This window comes from Erpetoichthys calabaricus, chromosome 11 (assembly GCF_900747795.2).
Source record: "Erpetoichthys calabaricus chromosome 11, fErpCal1.3, whole genome shotgun sequence".
Lineage (NCBI taxonomy): Eukaryota > Metazoa > Chordata > Cladistia > Polypteriformes > Polypteridae > Erpetoichthys > Erpetoichthys calabaricus.
In genome coordinates, this window is record NC_041404.2 from 96,704,919 (window position 1) to 96,724,815 (window position 19,897).

General features: G+C 40.5%; 1 protein-coding gene across 1 annotated transcript in view; it reads right to left on the reverse strand.

Annotated features, from left to right (window-relative positions):
• LOC114660745 (transketolase-like protein 2) overlaps positions 1–19,897 on the reverse strand; it is a 140,638-nt gene that overhangs the window by 66,061 nt on the left and 54,680 nt on the right. The window contains exons 5-6 of the mRNA XM_051933546.1: positions 18,916–19,107; positions 18,662–18,789 (exon numbers count right to left, since the gene is read on the reverse strand). Of these exons, the coding sequence (XP_051789506.1) occupies positions 18,662–18,789; positions 18,916–19,107 (320 nt within the window). The remainder of the gene's footprint in view (positions 1–18,661; positions 18,790–18,915; positions 19,108–19,897) is intronic.

The following is a 19,897-nucleotide window of genomic DNA, read 5'->3' on the forward strand; positions in this document are numbered from 1 at the left end:
GGAGCTCAGCCAAAGTGATCTTTGGGTTCTTCTTTACCTCTCTTACCAAGGCTCTTCTCCCCCAGTAGCTTAGCTTGGCCGGACAGCCAGCTCTAGGAAGGGTTCTGGTCGTCCCAAACGTCTTCCATTTAAGGATTATGGAGGCCACTGTACTCTTGGGAACCTTAAGTGCAGCAGAAATTTTTTTCTAACCTTGGCCAGATCTGTGCCTTGCCACAATTCGGTCTCTGAGCTCTTCAGGCAGTTCCTTTGACCTCATGATTCTCATTTGCTCTGACATGCATTGTGAGCTGTAAGGTCTTATATAGACAGGTGTGTGGCTTTCCTAATCAAGTCCAATCAGTATAATCAAACACAGCTGGACTCAAATGAAGGTGATCTCAAGGATGATCAGAAGAAATGGAAAGCACCTGAGTTAAATATGAGTGTCACAGCAAAGGGTCTGAATACTTAGGACCATGTGATATTTCAGTTTTTCTTTTTTAATAAATCTGCAACAATTTCAAAAATTCTTTTTTTTGTCTGTCAATATGGGGTGCTGTGTGTACATTAATGAGGGAAAAAATTAATTTAAATGATTTTAGCAAATGGCTGCAGTATGACAAAGAAAAATTGAAGGGGGTCTGAATACATTCCGTACCCACTGTATATACAGTGATGTGAAGTGTTCAATGTGTCAATACTGAAGTATCAAACACTTTTACAAAAGGTATAACAAAAACAACATGTATGTATATTTTATATAAACAAACACACACACACACACATTACATACATACATTCATACATAAAGTATTCACAGCGCATCACTTTTTCCACATTTTGTTATGTTACAGCCTTATTCCAAAATGGATTAAATTCATTTTTTTCCTCAGAATTCTACACACAACACCCCATAATGACAACGTGAAAAAAGTTTACTTGAGGTTTTTGCAAATTTATTAAAAATAAAAAAATTGAGAAAGCAAATGTACATAACTATTCACAGCCTTTGCCATGAAGCTCAAAATTGAGCTCAGGTGCATCCTGTTTCCCCTGATCATCCTTGAGATGTTTCTGCAGCTTAATTGGGAGTCCACCGGAGGTAAATTCAGTTGATTGGACATGATTTGGAAAGGCACACACCTCTCTATACAAGGTCCCATCGTTGACAGTTCATGTCAGAGCATAAACCAAGCATGAAGTCAAAGGAATTGTCTGTAGACCTCCGAGACAGGATTGTCTCGAGGCACAAATCTAGGGAAGGTTACAGAAAGATTTCTGCTGCTTTGAAGGTCCCAATAAGCACAGTGGCCTCCATCATCCGTAAGTGGAAGAAGTTCGAAACCACCAGGACTCTTCCTAGAGCTGGCCGGCCATCTAAACTGAGCGATCGGGGGAGAAGGGCCTTAGTCAGTGAGGTGATAAAGAACATGATGATCACTCTGTCAGAACTCCAGAGGTCCTCTGTGGAGAGAGAAACTTCCAGAAGGACAACCATCTCTGCAGCAATCCACCAATCAGGCCTGTATGGTAGAGTGGTCAGACGAAATCCACTCCTTAATAAAAGGCACATGGCAGCCCGCCTGGAGTTTGCCAAAAGGCACCTGAAGGACTCTCAGACCAGGAGAAAGAAAATCACAGCATCATGTTGTGGGGATGTTTTTCAACGGCAGGGACTGTGAGACTACTCAGGATAAAGGGAAAGATGACTGCAGCAATGTACAGAGACATCCTGGATGAAAACCTGCTCCAAAGCGCTCTTGACTTCAGACTGGGGCGACGGTTCATCTTTCAGCAGGACAACGACCCTAAGCACACAGCCAAGATATCAAAGGAGTGGCTTCAGGACAACTCTGTGAATGTTCTTGAGTGGCCCAGCCAGAGCCCACACTTGAATCCGATTGAACATCTCTGGAGAGATCTTAAAATGGCTGTGCACCGACGCTTTCCATCCAACCTGATGGAGCTTGAGAGGAGCTGCAAAGAGGAATGGGCGAAACTGGCCAAGGATAGGTGTGCCAAGCTTGTGGCATCACATTCAAAAAGACTTGAGGCTGTAATTGCTGCCAAAGGTGCATCAACAAGTATTGAGCAAAGGCTGTGAATACTTATGTATATGTGATTTCTCAGTTTTTTTGTTTTTTTTATTTTTAATAAATTTGCAAGAACCTCAGGTAAACTTTTCACATTGTCATTATGGATATTGTGTGTAGAATTCGGAGGAAAAAAATTAATTTAATCCATTTTGGAATAAGGCTGTAACATAACAAAATGTGGAAAAAGTGATGCACTGTGAATACTTTCCGGATGCACTGTCTGTGAATGTCTGTATCTATCTATGTATGTATGTATGTATACAGTGGGGCAAAAGTATTTAGTCAGCCACCAATTGTGCAAGTTCCCCCACTTAAAAAGATGAGAGAGGCCTGTAATTTTCATCATAGGTATACCTCAACTATGAGAGACAAAAGGAGAAAAAAAAATCCAGAAAATCACATTGTCTGATTTTAAAGAATTTATTTGCAAATTATGGTGGAAAATAAGTATTTGGTCACCTACAAACAAGCAAGATTTCTGGCTCTCACAGACCTGTAACTTCTTCTGTAAGAGGCTCCTCTGTCCTCCACTCGTTACCTATATTAATGGCACCTGTTTGAACTCGTTATCAATATAAAAGACCTGTCCACAACCTCAAACAGTCACACTCCAAACTCCACTATGGCCAAGACCAAAGAGCTGTCAAAGGACACCAGAAACAAAATTGTAGACCTGCACCAGGCTGCGAAGACTGAATCTGCAATAGGTAAGCAGCTTGGTGTGAAGAAATCAACTGTGGGAGCAATTATTAGAAAATGGAAGACATACAAGACCACTGATAATCTCCCTCGATCTGGGGCTCCACACAAGATCTCACCCTGTGGGGTCAAAATGATCACAAGAATGGTGAGCAAAAATCCCAAAACCACACAGGGGGGACCTAGTGAATGACCTGCAGAGAGCTGTGACCAAAGTAACAAAGGCTACCCATCAGTAACACTACGCTGCCAGGGACTCAAATCCTGCAGTGCCAGACGTGTCCCCCTGCTTAAGCCAGTACATGTGCAGGCCCGTCTGAAGTTTGCTAGAGAGCATTAGGATGATCCAGAAGAGGATTGGGAGAATGTCATATGGTCAGATGAAACCAAAATAGAACTTTTTGGTAAAAACTCTACTCGTCGTGTTTGGAGGAGAAAGAATGCTGAGTGGCATCCAAAGAACACCATACCTACTGTAAAGCATGGGGGTGGAAACATCATGCTTTGGGGCTGTTTTTCTGCAAAGGGACCAGGACGACTGATCCGTGTAAAGGAAAGAATGAATGGGGCCATGTATCGTCAGATTTTGAGTGAAAACCTCCTTCCATCAGCAAGGGCATTGAAGATGAAACGTGGCTGGGTCTTTCAGCATGACAATGATCTCAAACACACCGCCCGGGTAACGAAGGAGCGGCTTCATAAGAAGCATTTCAAGGTCCTGGAGTGGCCTAGCCAGTCTCCAGATATCAACCCCATAGAAAATCTTTGGAGGGAGTTGAAAGTCTGTGTTGCCCAGCGACAGCCCCAAAACATCACTGCTCTAGAGGAGATCTGCATGGAGGAATGGGCCAAAATACCAGCAAGTGTGTGTGAAAACCTTGTGAACATTTACAAAAAACGTTTGACCTCTGTCATTGCCAACAAAGGGTAGATAAAGTATTGACATCAACTTTGGTTATTGACCAAATACTTTTCCCCACCATAATTTGCAAATAAATTCTTCAAAAATCAGACAATGTGATTTTCTGGATTTTTTCCCCTCATTTTGTCTCTCATAGTTGAGGTATACCTATGATGAAAATTACAGGCCTCTCTCATCTTTTTAAGTGGGAGAATTTGCACAATTGGTGGCTGACTAAATACTTTTTTGCCCCACTGTATAATAAAAAAAAAGGTTGAAAATTTAACTGTTACAAAACAATCCAAAAAACAAACAAAAAAAAAAAAAAACACACACAACAACAACACTCCAACATGAGGGAGGCAAAATATAGACTACAACAAATAATCCAACTGTAGCAATATGTAAATTAAAGAGTTTATTTTTCTTTGGTTTTATTCTTGAATAAAAGAACACTTGTTTTGTTATGCATTTTGTGAAAGTGTTTGATACTTGGGACTTCAGTATTCACACATTAAACACTTCACATCAACATTGTTGTTACTATAAAAATATGAAAAAATTCAGTTTTACTTATGTGTAACATTTCTTGCCTCTCATTTGCTGTCACCCTATATTTATACAAATCACTAGGGGGCTCCGCCCCCTGCTCGCTTCGCTCGCCAACCCCTGGTGTTGGGAAATGACAAAGAGCGTGATGTATGAATGAGATATAGAATAGTGTGAAGGTGTAGATGATGCAAATAGAAAGCAGACAATAAAGTGTGTGGCACAGTGTAAAGGGTTATTGGAAAATTTGTTTGTACACGCCTTTTAAGTGTAAAAGGTAATTTCAGGTCAGAACTTGTAAGGTCAATGAAGATGGTCATTGTTGTGATCAGAGTCAACTTTGTCAGAGCTTAGAAAGAGTTGTCTTCCAGGAAGTAATGAAATGACTTGGGTATTTATGTTTTTCACATTAACATTGTTTGGACATAATATAGCACGTTGTGTTAAAAGGGGCATTTGGTCTAATGAGATTGCTGTTCCAAATATCTCTGTAACTAAGTACAATTCCTCAAGCCTTTATCTGCGACGACTAATATCTGGGTGAAGTCTCTGTATTGGTGAGTGTACCATCTCCCAGATGTAATAAACAATTGTTATGATCTGGATCTGGACATTGCATGTTTTGTACTAACTATCTTTTGAAAGAAATGCCAATTGTCTGCGTATTTTAAGGTGCACTGAACAATAGCTGAGCGCATGGCACCTTGGTACCTTTCCTCCAAAGGGAATATTATTATTCATCAACGTTTGTAGAAGTTTATGAATGGTGTTGAGTAAGTGACTGGATGCCATTGTACATTCATCAATAATTAACAGTTTTGCAAGACGGATGTCACGTGCAGTGCTACTGTTCATGTTCATAGTGGATAAAGATTTGTAGGATGTAATGCAGTTCATAAAGTTTTCACTTTCAGGTACATCGTTAGTTAGAAGGTTCTGTAGATATTCAGGATATGAATGTAAAGGAGGCAGTCTAATTTGACCCTTTTGACAACGTGTAAATTTATTACTTGTACTGCGAGTTGTTTCTTCAGGGAAGTTAAGTGAATGACAATGATTGCAAATGACATTCATTAATCCCAATGAATTTTCCTGAATAGTGGACTCATTATTGAACGCGTTGTCAGCTAACTGGCGCAAGTGTTTAGCAGGTGTCTGTCGATGTCCGTGACGTGTATCTTTTGCTTGTGCATTTTGAGAGGTGCGTTGTTGTATGTGCAGTATTTGGGACGTGTTTTGGAGCTGTAATCGATTTGCCTGTGCTGTGTGAGAAGCCCGTTGTAGTGTACTGCGTGTATTGTTTTGTATTGAGCCTTGCTCGTTTTTGTATGTCGGTCAGTTGAGCCTTCTCTTTTTGGAGCCTTGCCTGCTTGTTTTCCGGCATTGCAGATGCGCGGTGTAGACGTCTGCGTTTATTTATTTTGTCCCTTCGCTGCCGTTTCTGTATGTCTGAGAAGGGAGGTGTTTCGTTTTGAATCCGTGCCTGTTTAGATGCAGCACTTTGAGACGCGTGCTGTATGCGTGTACGTTCATTGTGTCTGTCAATATGCGCTCGTTTCTGTTAATGTGTTAGTTGAGCTTTGCGTTTTTGGAGCCGAGACATTTTTTCTTCTGGAGTTTCAGAAGCGTGTTGTAGCCGACGTGTATTGTTTTTTTTTCATGCGGGTTCGTGTGTTTGGTCCCGTCACTCGAGCCGTATTGTTTTGTACCTGTGATCGTGAATTCATTACTTGTTTGTTCTTCAGCGTTAGAGATATGGATAAGTAATAAGGAGGATCGCACTCACTGTTAATATGGAGCCTTTTCTGTGGTTAAACGGTTAATAGTGGATCAGTATAATGAGATTGACCTATGCTGCCTAATTTGAATGTGTTGAGATGACGTATGTTTAATACGGACGGTTCGTTCAGTAATGGGCAGGGTTGCCACCCGTCTTGTAAAATACGGAATCGTCCCGTATTGGAGAATGAAATTGCGCATCCCGTTTTGAATCAATACGGGACGGGTTTTGTCCCGTATTTTTTTTTATCATTTTTTTAAAGCAGCGTCTCATGCAAATCATCCCACACGCATTTTATGAAGATGCCTCCTTTCCTACTTTTGACTGGGTAATACTTGATGTCATCGTTAGTGTGATTGGTCATTTTAACTGTCCAGTGAGGAGGGCGGGTCTTTTAAGTAGAGTCTGCAAAGTGTTGGCACTGGGATGTGGCCCCCGCTGCAGTATGCGTCCCTTATTTTTTTGTATTAAAAGTGGTAACCCTAGTGGGGCTGTGTGTCTCATTTCTTATTTATGTTAGTGTGGTCGTGGGTCCGAATCCTCCTTTTTGTGTATGTTTCGTGTGCTATGTCCGTAGTCTGTCCCGTTTTGTGTCCAATGGGTTTGTGTGGCGCTCGCGTCTGACCTTTTTTTTTTTGTGTGCTAGGGGCGCGTTGCCTCACTTTTTTTATCTCTGTTAGTGGAGAGGGTGTTTGTTTGTAGTGGGTCTGAATCCTCTACTTTGTGTGCGTAGCGTTTCGTGTGCTATGTGGCGCTTGCGTCTGACTCCTTTCTTTTTGGTGTTCTAGGGACGCGTCGCCTCATTTCTTATTTCAGTTACTGCAGGGGGGCTTTGTGTGTCGTGGGTCTCAATTCTCTTCTTTGTGTGTGTTCCGTTTCGTGTGCCATGGGCTTCGTGCGGCGCCGGCGTCCGACTCCTTTTTTCTGTGTGCTATGGGCGCCTCATTTCTAATTTTACGTTGCTTTCCATCCGGTTTCCGTTGCTTGGAAGGGGGATTTTATGGGGGCGCCTGCGCAGTACGTCTTTTGCGTCCACGGCCCATGGCCGGATGTCCCTGCGTCCATCCGGTTTACCATTCTCGGTTAGTAATATGGATTGTAGACACGGAACACACATGAAATGTCTGGAATTGTATAGGAAAATATTTGAGATGCATACATCTCACTCCCAGAAAAACAGACTTCAACTTCCTTGATGGGATGGGATAGCCGGCTTGCCTACCTGAAGCCAATTGACACATTTGCAAAACAAAAGTGATATCGGTGTTCAATTCATGCAATGTGGAGCTGCAAGTAAAATTATGGTAGCCTGGCATTATGAATATTTTTACAGGTTTCAGGGTTTCTAGTGTTAAAAGATCTGTTTAGCTTTTAGTAAATGAAAGCCTACCTGCACCGAATGCGAAAAGTGAAATACTAGTTTGCCTAAATAAAAGGTTGAGAACATGTTCAAAATCTCTATGGTACTAAGTAGAATGCCAGAAAAGCACATATTGCTACAGGTTTCCAGGTTCATTTGACATTCTATTCAGTGCGGTAAGATAGGATTTTGAACGTAGCCAAGGAGGTAAATCAGCTACACAGGCATAGTTAAGGAGTTGCCAGGTCGACTTAGCCTACCCTAACAGATGCACAAAGTTACTAAAATATGTCTCAAAAATTTATTTTTCCTGTTTAAGGCCACACCCAATGTAAATATTAATGAATACAATAACTAAATCCACTCTGCCCAAAGTAGCTCTACTGCATATTGCCTATGCATAACACAGAACAGATATGCTGTTCTGGGGGAGCCTTAGGGGGGGTGTGGACCAATCAGACTACTAGCATGCCCAGTACTTTTTTTAAGGCAAAATACTGTTTTGTATTAAAAGCAAAGATTTTAAGTTCTTAAAGAATTAAAGCTTTTTTTGTTAACAGGTACCAGTATATTATGACAGCTCACACCTAGATTGACTATTCATGACTGGCAGTAACTCTGCACATGCATATAAATGCTTACTTAACATAAATGCCGAGTCCATCATCTAAACCCATCCATAGCAGGGTTGTGTGGCCAAGTCTAGGTCAGTAAACACAGGGCACAAGGTAGGATCAATTCCTGGCCAGGACACCATTCCACTGAAAGGTGAACATGCACACACTCTTGGGACAATTTAATGTTTATCATTGTAAAATAAAGGAGAGCGTAACTTTAAATTTTTGCCCCAATTGTCATGCAAGAGCCATTCTGTTTTTTAAATGATCAGATCTGGTGTTATAACCAACAGCCATAAATAAGTAAACTAGATATACTTTTATTTAAAATGATTCAAGTAAAGATGCCCATGAAAAAATTATTCTAGTAGAAGCTTTCAAATTCAATCTTGTGATCTGTGTACTCAAGTATCACAAGTACACGGAAATATAGAATCTTTTCTTGTTCAGTTCTTAAACACTGAATTTTCCAAACATTAAAATTTAAATACCAACGATTGTACAGTACACCCCCAAAATTCACAGGGGTTATGTTCCTAAAGCACCCGCAAATTGTGAAAAGCCGCGAATTTTGGATGTGGTTAAAAAAATACATATTTTTATAGTTTAAACCCTAAATATGCCCCCAAAACACTTTCATTTCAAACTCCGCTTAATACATTACCAAAAAAAAAAAAAAATGTAAAGGTAAACCTGTATACTGTACTACTATGTCTCCCACAGTGCTAGAATGTAAAATACCGATGTTACCACTATACACTGAGGAACATAAGTATTTGAACACCCTGCGATTTTGCAAGTTCTCCCACTTAATCATGGAGGGGTCTGAAATTCACATTGTAGGTGCATTCCCACTGTGAGAGACAGAATGTAAAAAAAAAAATTCAGGAAATCACATTGTATATGATTTGTACAGAATTTATTTGTATTGCACTGCTGCACATAAGTATTTGAACACCTGAGAAAATCAGTGTTAATATTTGGTAAAGAAGCCTTTGTTTGCAATTACAGAGGTCAAACGTTTCCTGTAGTTCTTGACCAGGTTTGCACACACTGCAGCAGGGATTTTGGCCCACTCCTCCACACAGATCTCCTCTAGATCTGTCAGGTTCCGGGGCTGGCGCTGAGCAACACTGAGTTTCAGCTCTCTCCGAAGATTTTCGATTGGATTTAGGTCTGGAGACTGGCTAGGCCACTCCAGAACCTTGATATGCTTCTTACAGAGCCACTCCTTGGTTATCCTGGCTGCGTGCTTCGGGTCATTGTCATGTTGGAAGACCCAGCCACGACCCATCTTCAGTGCTCTGACTGAGGGAAGGAGGTTGTTGCTCAAAATCTCACAATACATGGCCCCATTCATCCTCTCCTTAATACAGTGCAGTCGTCCTGTCCCCTTCGCAGAAAAGCACCCCCAAATCATGATGTTTCCATCCCCATGCTTCACAGTAGGGATGGTGTTCTTGGGATGCAGCAACTCCTTTTTCCTCCAAACACTGCGAGTGAAGTTTAGTCCATAAAGTTCTATTTTGGTCTCATCTGACCACATGACTTTCTCCCATGCCTCCTCTGGATCATCCAGATGGTCATTGGCAAACTTCAGACCGGCCTGGACATGTGATGACTTGAGCAGGGGAACCTTCCGTGCAATGCGTGATTTGAAACCAAGACGGCATAGTGTTTACCGACAGTGACCTTTGAAACTGTGGTCCCAGCTCTCTTCATGTCATTGACCAGCTCCTCCCGTGTAGTTCTGGGCTGATTCCTCACCTTTCTTATCTGTGATACCCCACAAGGTAAGATCTCGCATGGAGCCCCAGTCCGAGAGACTGACAGTCTTTAGCCTCTTCCATTTTCTGACAATTGCTCCAACAGTTGATCTATTTTCACCAAGCTGCTTGGCAATTGCCCCGTAGCCCTTTCCAGCCTTGTGGAGATCCACAATTTTGTCTCTGGTGTCTTGACAGCTCTGTGGTCTTGCCCATGGTAGTAGTTGGAGTCTGACTGACTGTGGGGTGGACAGGTGTCTTTAAAGAGCTCAGACAGGTGCTACTAATTAAGATTACTAAGTGCAGTAGAGGTGGACTTCTTAAAGGCAGAGTAACAGGTCTTTGAGAGCCAGAATTCTTGCTGATTATCAGGTGTTCAAATACTTATGTGCAGCAGTGCAATACAAACAAATTCTGTACAAATCATACAATGTGATTTCCTGAATTTTTTTTTTTTTTTTTTTTTTTTTTTTTTAACATTCTGTCCCTCATAGTGGGAATGCACCTACAATGTGAATTTCAGACCCCTCCATGATTTCTAAGTGGGAGAACTTGCAAAATCGCAGGGTGTTCAAACACTTATGTTCCTCACTGTATGTACTGTAATTTATGCAAGTGTGTTTTCATTGCCAGAAGCCTTAGAAGGTGCAGGCTGTTTAGGAGGCATCTTGGGGCTTTAACCCTTCAACTGCCACAAACTTGGGGGTTAATGCATCCCTGGACACCAAATACTTTTTTGCTGCACTTTAAGTATACGTCACAATTTACAAAGAAAAAGTGCATGAAAAAAGTGTTCCATTAAAATTTCAAAGTGCAATTACTGCAACACTGATCATTTTACACACTAATGAACTGTAATAGCTATTGGAACAATACGTACAAGGTGCAACTGATGCCATGGAGGAAATTGAGTAAATCACTGAGCCAACTGCACTTGAACTGGCTACACTCAAGCACACAGGGGTAAGCGCTGATGCTTGCAGGCTAGTCTAGTGCAGCGGTTCAATCCCAGGACAAAATGAATAAGTACAGTTAACCAACAGAAGGCAGACAGACAGAAACTTGAAAATCTTACAAAAATTTTTTTTTTTGCTTTTGGTCACCGGCCCTCTTTTTAAAAGCCGCGCTTACATCCTTTGACCCCAACAGCCCCAACACCCTCAGCAGAAGACCAATCCGAGCCACTGCAGGGACTGCTGGGAGTTGCAGTTTCAAATTCTACTGGCTACTTTCACCATCCCAAGCCTTGTTTTCCACTACAGTTGCTTCCTGTTCTCTCTACAGTACAGTATTGCCACGAAAAAAGCCATAAAAATAGCAGAGGATATTTGCGGTTTCCGCTAACAATTAGGTAGGTTCCAAGGAAAAATCTGCGAATGACTGAAGCCGCGAACTGTGAACCGCGACTTCGTAGGGGTCTACTATATACTTCTGTTATATAAATTGTGCAAATAAAGTAGCTTTAAAATTTCCCTTATGACTGCTAGTGTTTTCTCCTTTAAGCAACTTTCCATTTTTGCCTTTTAATTATCCCCTCTTTCCATCTGCTCTCCCTTCTTTTTTGTATCCTTTCCACCCCTACGATCTTGGTTCCCCCCCTCTCTCTGCAACTCGTGTCTTCTTATTCAAATTTAAAGCTAAAATAAAAAAAAAAAAAAAAAGAAGTATGTGACATTCAAAGTTTTGAAAATCTAGCTTCATTATTCTTGAACCTAATTTGATGCATTATTTTAAAGACAAAAATGGAACTCTTCACCCATCACATTTGGGAAGATTTTTTTCTTTTTAATAAATAGAGATTTAACCAGCAACAACAGGTAATATTCTGGTTCCAGATGAAAATACGCTGTGCGCGATCTGACTGCTTCTCACTGGTGTCTTTTTGTTTGTTGCTGTTACTACGTCCTCTGCCTTGCTCGGGCTGTTTATGTTTTATGGACGGATTCTCACAGGATTCATATTGGAGTTTTTTCAAAGTTTTATTCGGTTAACTATACAGTAATCCCTCGCTACTTCGCGGTTCACTTTTCGTGGATTCACGACTTCGCGGATTTTTAAATACAAGTGATTGCCCGCCTATCGCGGAAGTTATGTTCCAGACCCATCAGCAACAGGAGAAAATCCGTGATATAGAAAGACCATATAAATAAACATTTTTTTAGTTTAAGCCTTAAAATACCCATCCCACATGCTTTAAACACATGTAAACTTATAAAACACACTTTGTTAACACATATGATATGTGGATGTCGGGCTAAGGATATGAGTAACATCTCGCTATTATAAAACATTTTAACTTCACGCAAGACAAGACAGTGAGACAGGAAAATTGGTGATGTACACCTAAAAGCCTGATTGTACAGGCTTTTAAATTATTGACACGCAGAGCGACAAGCAGCACAAACCCAGCACAAAGTCCACTTCTCCTTAGCGTTCATTCAGCTCCCCACCCCCTTGACAATGCGAACTGCGCTTCCGGGGAGGGGGGGTTTGAGCGAAGGTGCGTTCAGCTCTCACACACCCACACACACACACACACACACTCCTCGAGCAGAGAGACAAGCAGGCATTTTGGCAGAAGCAGCACAAAGTCCATTTCTGCTCAGCGTGAGTTCAGCTGCCCCCCTTCACAAAGCGAGTGCAGACACATTGACGTCTGATCGCTGCGTGCAGGCAGTGTGCAGTGTTGGTCTGAGGTGTTTAAGAATGTAGAAAGTGTTTAAGAGCATAGGAAGTGTTTATAAGAGTGTGGGAAAGGTTAACAAGAGAGTGAGAAAGGTTTATAAGAGTGTGGGAAGGGTTTATAAAGCCTTAAAATATGTATAAATAATAAAATAAATATAGGTCGCTACTTCGCGGATTTCACCTATCGCGGGGGGGCTCTGGAACGTAACCCCCGCGATAGGTGAGGGATTACTGTATATATTCCATGAGCCCTCTCCCCTATACTCTCCCTAAGCCGGCATAGTTGGTGAGTAAATCTTTACTTTCTTAGTGGACTATGTTAATTGTTCAGTTGGATTTAGTTTATGGGTTTTGGCTAACATGGTGATGGCTGATACTGCTTTTTCTGATCATGATTGCCTACTCAGTATAATTATGCACTTTCCTTTCTCACTCCAGATTGGATGAGGAGACATAAGGCTTATGCTCCTCTCAGCATCATTTTAATACTACCTCTACATCCGCTGACACTGTTTCTACAATTTGGTCTGTTAGACTAGTCTTCTCAAAAAGACTACCTGCAAGACAATGAAGTAGGCAGAAAAATTGGCTGAGACTCCTGCTGCAGATACCGGATTGGAGTAACCAAGGATTACAAACGGATGCAACACTTCACTGTGCACTCCTGAACTGTAGATCGTTAACAAAAACTACTTTCCTCAATGACGTATCTACTTCTAAAAATCTGGACATGCTGTTCCTTGTAGAAACGTGGCAAAATCCAGTTGATTACTTAAAATAAATCTGCTTACCCCTGCTGGTTATAGTTACTTGCCTAAACCCCATCTGACATGCCAAGGTGGTGGACTGGCAGTGGTTCAGTGTGATTGTCTTAAAGCAACCACTGTTGATTTTCATATTACATCATTTGAATATCTGGTTGTTAAAATCCCTGGAAAGGCTTCAATGCACATTATATTAAATCTACAGGCCTTTTAAGATGTATCCGGATTTTCTCTCATCTTAATGAAATACTCACTCTTGCCTGTGGCATGTCTACTGCTGTTACTTTGCTTGGTGACTTGAACATTCATGTGGATACTGACTGTCCATCTGCTTGTGAGCTGCATTCGGTACTGGATTGTTTCAGTCTTGTGCTGCATGTTGGTTTCTCAACCCATGCGAAGGGCCATACTCTGGATCTTGTATGTTCCACTGATCTACAGAATGTTTGTTCATCTGGTTCTTTCATCGGTATCTTGCATCACAAGCTGACTGAATTTAGTTTCACTTATCACCTGCCTAACCTCAAAAATTTAAAATAACCCATTGTAATATCAAGAATATTGATCAGTTATCCTTTTCTGTGTTGGTCGGTGCTTGCGGTCTCATGTTTCATGAGGTTTCTGGGTGGTCCTTCCCTATGCAGATTTAGTCTATATAGAATTCCACAATGTCACAAATTTTGGATCATTATGCACTTATTAAATCCTTGATTATTCCTACTACCTGGACCTCACCATGGTTCACAGCAGAATTGCGTACCATGAAACAAACTGGTCGCCGCTTAGAAAGGCTCTGGATGAAGACTGGTCTGGCTGGTGTAAGCCAGGGCGTGAATAAACACCTGAAGGAATACAGATGCGCCTTATCGGCTGCACGTTCAAAGTACTTTTCCACCCTTATCGACTTTGTTACTTGTCGCCCTAGATCTTGTTTTAGTACAGTTAACAGACTTTGTCAACTTGCTGTTAAAAATCGTAATTCTGCTGTTGAGCACTAATTTTTTCTGGACTATTTTCAGTCAAAAATTATGACCATATATCAAGGTTTTCCCACTAACGATTCCTCACCTCCATTGACAGATTCTACTTCTAAATCTCCAGATTATTTATGTAAATTTAACCCCACTACATCAAGTTACATTGCTAAAGTAATATCTAAATCAAATCAATCTACTTGCTACCAAGACCCTACTCCTACACTATTGATTAAGGCTTGTACTGACAAATATTCTGCTCCCTTTTCTCACTATCAACTGTAGTTTCCACACCAGTGTTATTCCAGATTAATTAACAACTGCTGCGGCAACCCATAAATAAATAATAATATATATAAATATTATATAATTATATATATATATATATATATATATATATATATATATAATATTATATATATATAATATATCATCTGGAAAGTATTCACAGCACATCACATTTTGTTATGTTACAGCCTTATTCCAAAATAGATTAAATTCATTTTTTTTCCTCAGAATTCTGCACACAACACCCCATATGACAATGTGAAAAAAAGTTTGAGGTTTTTACAAATTAAAAATAAAAAAAATGAGAAATCACATGTACATAAGTATTCACAGCCTTTGCTCAATACTTTGTTGATGCACCTTTGGCAGCAATTACAGCCTCAAGTCTTGTTGAATATGATGCCACAAGCTTGGCACACCTATCCTTGGCCAGTTTTGCCCATTCCTCTTTGCAGCACCTTCAAGCTCCATCAGGTTGGATGGGAAGCGTCGGTGCACAGCCATTTTAAGATCTCTCCAGAAATGTTCAATCGGATTCAAGTCTGGGCTCTGGCTGGGACACTCAAGGACATTCACAGAGTTGTCCTGAAGCCACTCCTTTGATATCTTGGCTGTGTGCTTAGGGTTGTTGTCCTGCTGAAAGATGAACCGTCGCCCCAGTCTGAGGTCAAGAGCGCTCTGGAGTAGGTTTTCATCCAGGATGTCTCTGTACATTGCTGCAGTCATCTTTCCCTTTATCCTGACTAGTCTCCCAGTTCCTGCCACTGAAAAACACCCCCACAGCATGATGCTGCCACCACCATGCTTCACTGTAGGGATGGTGCCAGGTTTCCTCCAAACGTGACGCCTGGCATTCACACCAAAGAGTTCAATCTTTGTCTCATCAGACCAGAGAATTTTCTCTTTCTCATGGTATGAGAGTCCTTCAGGTGCCTTCTGGCAAACTCCAGGAGGGCTGCCATGTGCCTTTTACTAAGGAGTGGCTTCCGTCTGGCCACTCTACCATACAGGCCTGATTGGTGGATTACTACAGAGATGGTTGTCCTTCTGGAAGGTTCTCCTCTCTCCACAGAGGACCTCTGGAGCTCTGACAGAGTGACCATCGGGTTCTTGGTCACCTACCTGACTAAGGCCCTTCTCCCCCCATCGCTCAGTTTAGATGGCCGGCCAGCTCTGGGAAGAGTCCTGGTGGTTTCGAACTTCTTCCACTTATGGATGATGGAGGCCACTGTGCTCATTGGGACCTTCAAAGCAGCAGAAATTTTTCTGTTACCTTCCCCAGATTTGTGCCTCAAGGCAATCCTGTCTCGGAGGTCTACAGCACAGGTGTTGAACTCCAGGCCTGGAGGGCCGCAGTGGCTGCAGGTTTTCATTCTAACAGTTGACCAGTTTTCACTGCTAATTAACTCCTTTTCCCTTCATTTTACTAGCCCTATTTAAGGATTCAGTCCTTTTATTCATTAAATGGCAGCTAGCCCTATTTAAGGATTCAGTCCTTTTATTCATTAAATGGCAGCCAAACAGAAATGAGACATGAAACGAACCAACAGATGACCAGCTAAATTGGGGCTTCAAACGCCAATCAATTTCACTCCAACCAGTTGCTTAATGAGAAGCCAATTCTGTCTGTTAATTAAACCTGTTGTTTAATTCCATGGCTTGCTCTCATTCTACCACTGCAGACATTTCCCAAACTGTTGATTTTCTGTTTCTGATTACTGACCTGAGAGATCAACCTTACCAAGACCATCACCTTTCTTTATGTTCAGATAATGTGCTTAGCTGGTTACCCGTTTGTTCATTGTGTGTCAAATTATTGTTTGGCTGCTAATTAAGGAAAAAAGAAAGAACTAAAGGGTCTTAGCTGAATTAAATAAAACTAAGGTTAAAAGTTAATTAGCAGCAAAACCGGTCACTAATTAAGAAGGTGGTTAGAATGAAAACCTGCAACCATTGCGGCCCTCCAGGACTGGAGTTCGACACCCCTGGTCTACAGACAATTCCTTTGACTTCATGCTTGGTTTGTGCTCTGACATGAACTGTCAACTGTGGGACCTTATATAGACCAGTGTGTGCCTTTCCAAATCATGTCCAGTCAACTGAATTTACCACAGGTGGACTCCAATTAAGCTGCAGAAACATCTCAAGGATGATCAGGGGGAACAGGATGCACCGGAGCTCAATTTTGAGCTTCATGGCAAAGGCTGTGAATACTTATGTACATGTGCTTTCTCAATTTTTTTATTTTTAATAAATTTGCAAAAACCTCAAGTAAACTTTTTTCACGTTGTCATTATGGGGTGTTGTGTGTAGAATTCTGAGGAAAAAAATGAATTTAATCCATTTTGGAATAAGGCTGTAACATAACAAAATGTGGAAAAAGTGATGCGCTGTGAATACTTTCCGGATGCACTGTATATAATAAACCTGGCTTGGATCAGTTACAGCTAAAATTTTAAAATTGCCCAATCTCTAATCTTCCATTTATGGCTAAGATCTTAGATAAGGTTGTTGTAGCTCAACTCAATGATTATTTAAACTTTGAAAAGGTTCAAGCAGGTTATCCATCTGGATTCAGAGCCCTACACAGCACTGAAACTGCTTTACTTAGGGTAACCAATGACTTACTTATAACCGCAGATTCTGTAATGGCCACCATTCTAGTTCTCCTTGACTTAAGCGCAGCATTTGATACAGTTAACTGTAACATTTTACTGTCCCGACTTTGTTATTGGTATCTCTGGTGCTGCTCTTTCTTGGTTAATATCATTCCTCTGTGATCGTCAGTATTAGGTCTTCATTAGGGAATACAAATCTGCCACTACTTCACGCATACAAGGTATCCCTCAAGGGTCAGTTCTAGGTCCAAACCTCTTTAAAGATCTATATGTTCCCAATAAACGAGATTATTCGTCGATACGGTCTAAGCTTCCACTGCTATGCCGATGACACACAACTTTATAGAAGTGTAGATGCAACAACAACATCCTCACCAGTTGCACTGACTGATTGCATTCAGGAAAATCAATCATTGGAGGACAGCTAATTTTTATGACTTAATACGGATAAAACAGAAATCCTATTGGTTGGTACCAAATCTGTCCTCTTTACACTTCGTGGGCTAAAAATTGGTGTCAATGGGATCCTGGTTGAACCATCAGCATCAGTCTGTAATTTGTGTGTCATCTTTGATCAGCTCACTACTTTCCAACCACACATTAGCTCAATAGTACAGACAGTTTTTTTTTAATCTCTGCAACATTGCTCATCTGCATTCTTTCCTCAGTATGAAAGATACTCAAACAGTGATTCCTACTTTCATCACTATCTGTCTGGACTACTGCAATGCATTGTTTTATTGCCTCCCGACCAAATATATCAATAGATTACAGTATGTTCAGAATTCTGCTTGCTTACTTATACTAAAAAAATCTGCTCACATCAATCCTGTCCTCTATGATTTGCACTGGTTACCAGTTTCTTCAAGAAACTAAATATAAAAAGTATTCTTATCACCTTTAAAGCACTTTATGGTTGAGCTCCTCATTGTCTATGAGCTAATGCTTCCTTACACTCCCGTCCATGCATTAAGATCATCGGACACTAACTTACTTACTGTACCTAAATACAGGTTAGTAACTATGGGTGGCAGAGCTTTCAGTGTGATGGCCCCTAAAATTCAGAATGCTCTTCCTCTCAGTCTTCATGAGGAAAAATCTTATTAATTTCAAACGCCTGTTAAACACATCTATTCAATGAGTATTATTCGTTTTCTTGTATGTAACTTCTGTCTTGTTAAATTGTGAAGTGTCAGTGTATGAAAGGCACTACATAAATAAATTATTAAATGACACTAACATCACATGCATTATCTTCTGGACTACTGGAAAGAACCAAGCCAAAAATTACTGTATCTGTATAATATACTGAATAAAATACATACAAAAAAGTGTTTAAATGCACTGTAAATATAATTTGCACATAACAATGTTTGTGTAATTATAACTGTTGTCAAAAAAGTTACTATTCTAGCATGCTCCAGCAAACAAACAAAAACACTCATTCTACAACCAGATGTTATGCTTTGGTTAATAAATATTATATATGAAGAAAAACTGGAAACAGCCATTTGGTTTACAAAGTATTTAAGAGATATTAAAAAGTGGTCCAGACAAGCATTTCATTACTTTTGTTCTTTACCTTCAATTCCTTTTCCTTTGAACGTCTTTGCAATAATTGCAGTTGGCTGCTTCTTTACTTGCTGTGCATGCCAGAAAACCTTGCATAGCTCTTCCACATCATGACCACAAACCACATATGTATTCCACCTACAACAAAGCGAAACAGTGACTGGTCTTGCAAAAGTACAAAGAAAGAAAAAAAAAAAAAAAAACAACGAACAGTTCAAATCAATCATTCTTGCATATTACTGAACCACATGCCTCCGAACTCACCCAAAAGCCTCACAGCGTTTGCGATAGATCTCTGTATCGTGTTTGAGTGGTGTAGCCTCACTCTGGCCAAGTCTGTTAACATCAAAAATTGCTACCAAGTTGTCAAGTTCATAGTGAGACGCAAAAGCCATGGCTTCCCAAACTGAACCCTCTGATGACTCTCCATCTCCAAGCAAGCAGTAAACACGATAGCTAGCAGCACAGTGAAAAAGAATAAAAGTATTTAATAGTTAATATATTTAAAAAAAAAAAAAAAAGTTCAAAAACTAAGCCCACAAATTTAGAATTTACTTAGATCTTGTCACAAAAATAAGATCAATATTACAAAATGTATTCTAACCAATTATCTTTATTATGTCTGTGTAAGTTTCACAAAACTATGATCCCACTACTTTAGGCACTTGTACTTTCTGGAACAAAACTTAGTCTGCTATGGTAATGAATGCCTGGAGCGTGTCCGGAAGTAAAGAGTGGAATATTACAATAAAAACACCCCCACCTAAAACCAAATGGAATTAAAACTTAACCTTTCACCCTTTCCAACCACATGACACACTGGCCAGCTTTTCATTAAGAATAACACTAAAGTACCTTCATCTGCTCTTGTGATGTACAAGGGGGTGATACAGCTCTATAGAAGGCAGACTTGGTCATATTTACAGCAGACGCACAGGTACAAATGCATCATGTACAAGAGAGTTAAGGTCAATGAATTTTGTTTTTTTAGATTTTTCTTCTGTCTATCAGATAGTGGGCCTACTCACTTCAGTGCCATTATTCCATGACATGCTGCTTGAAGAACTCCCCCCCCCCCAAAAAACACAAAACACATACACAATTCAATTTTACTACCCAGAGTGACAAATTTGATTTAGCAGTGATATCACAATGACAGATTAAAACATCCTAATATAGTTAAGGATGCTCCAGTATTAAATATCTACTGAAATAATGTCCGTCCTCAAGTTTGGTCTGGTTCCTT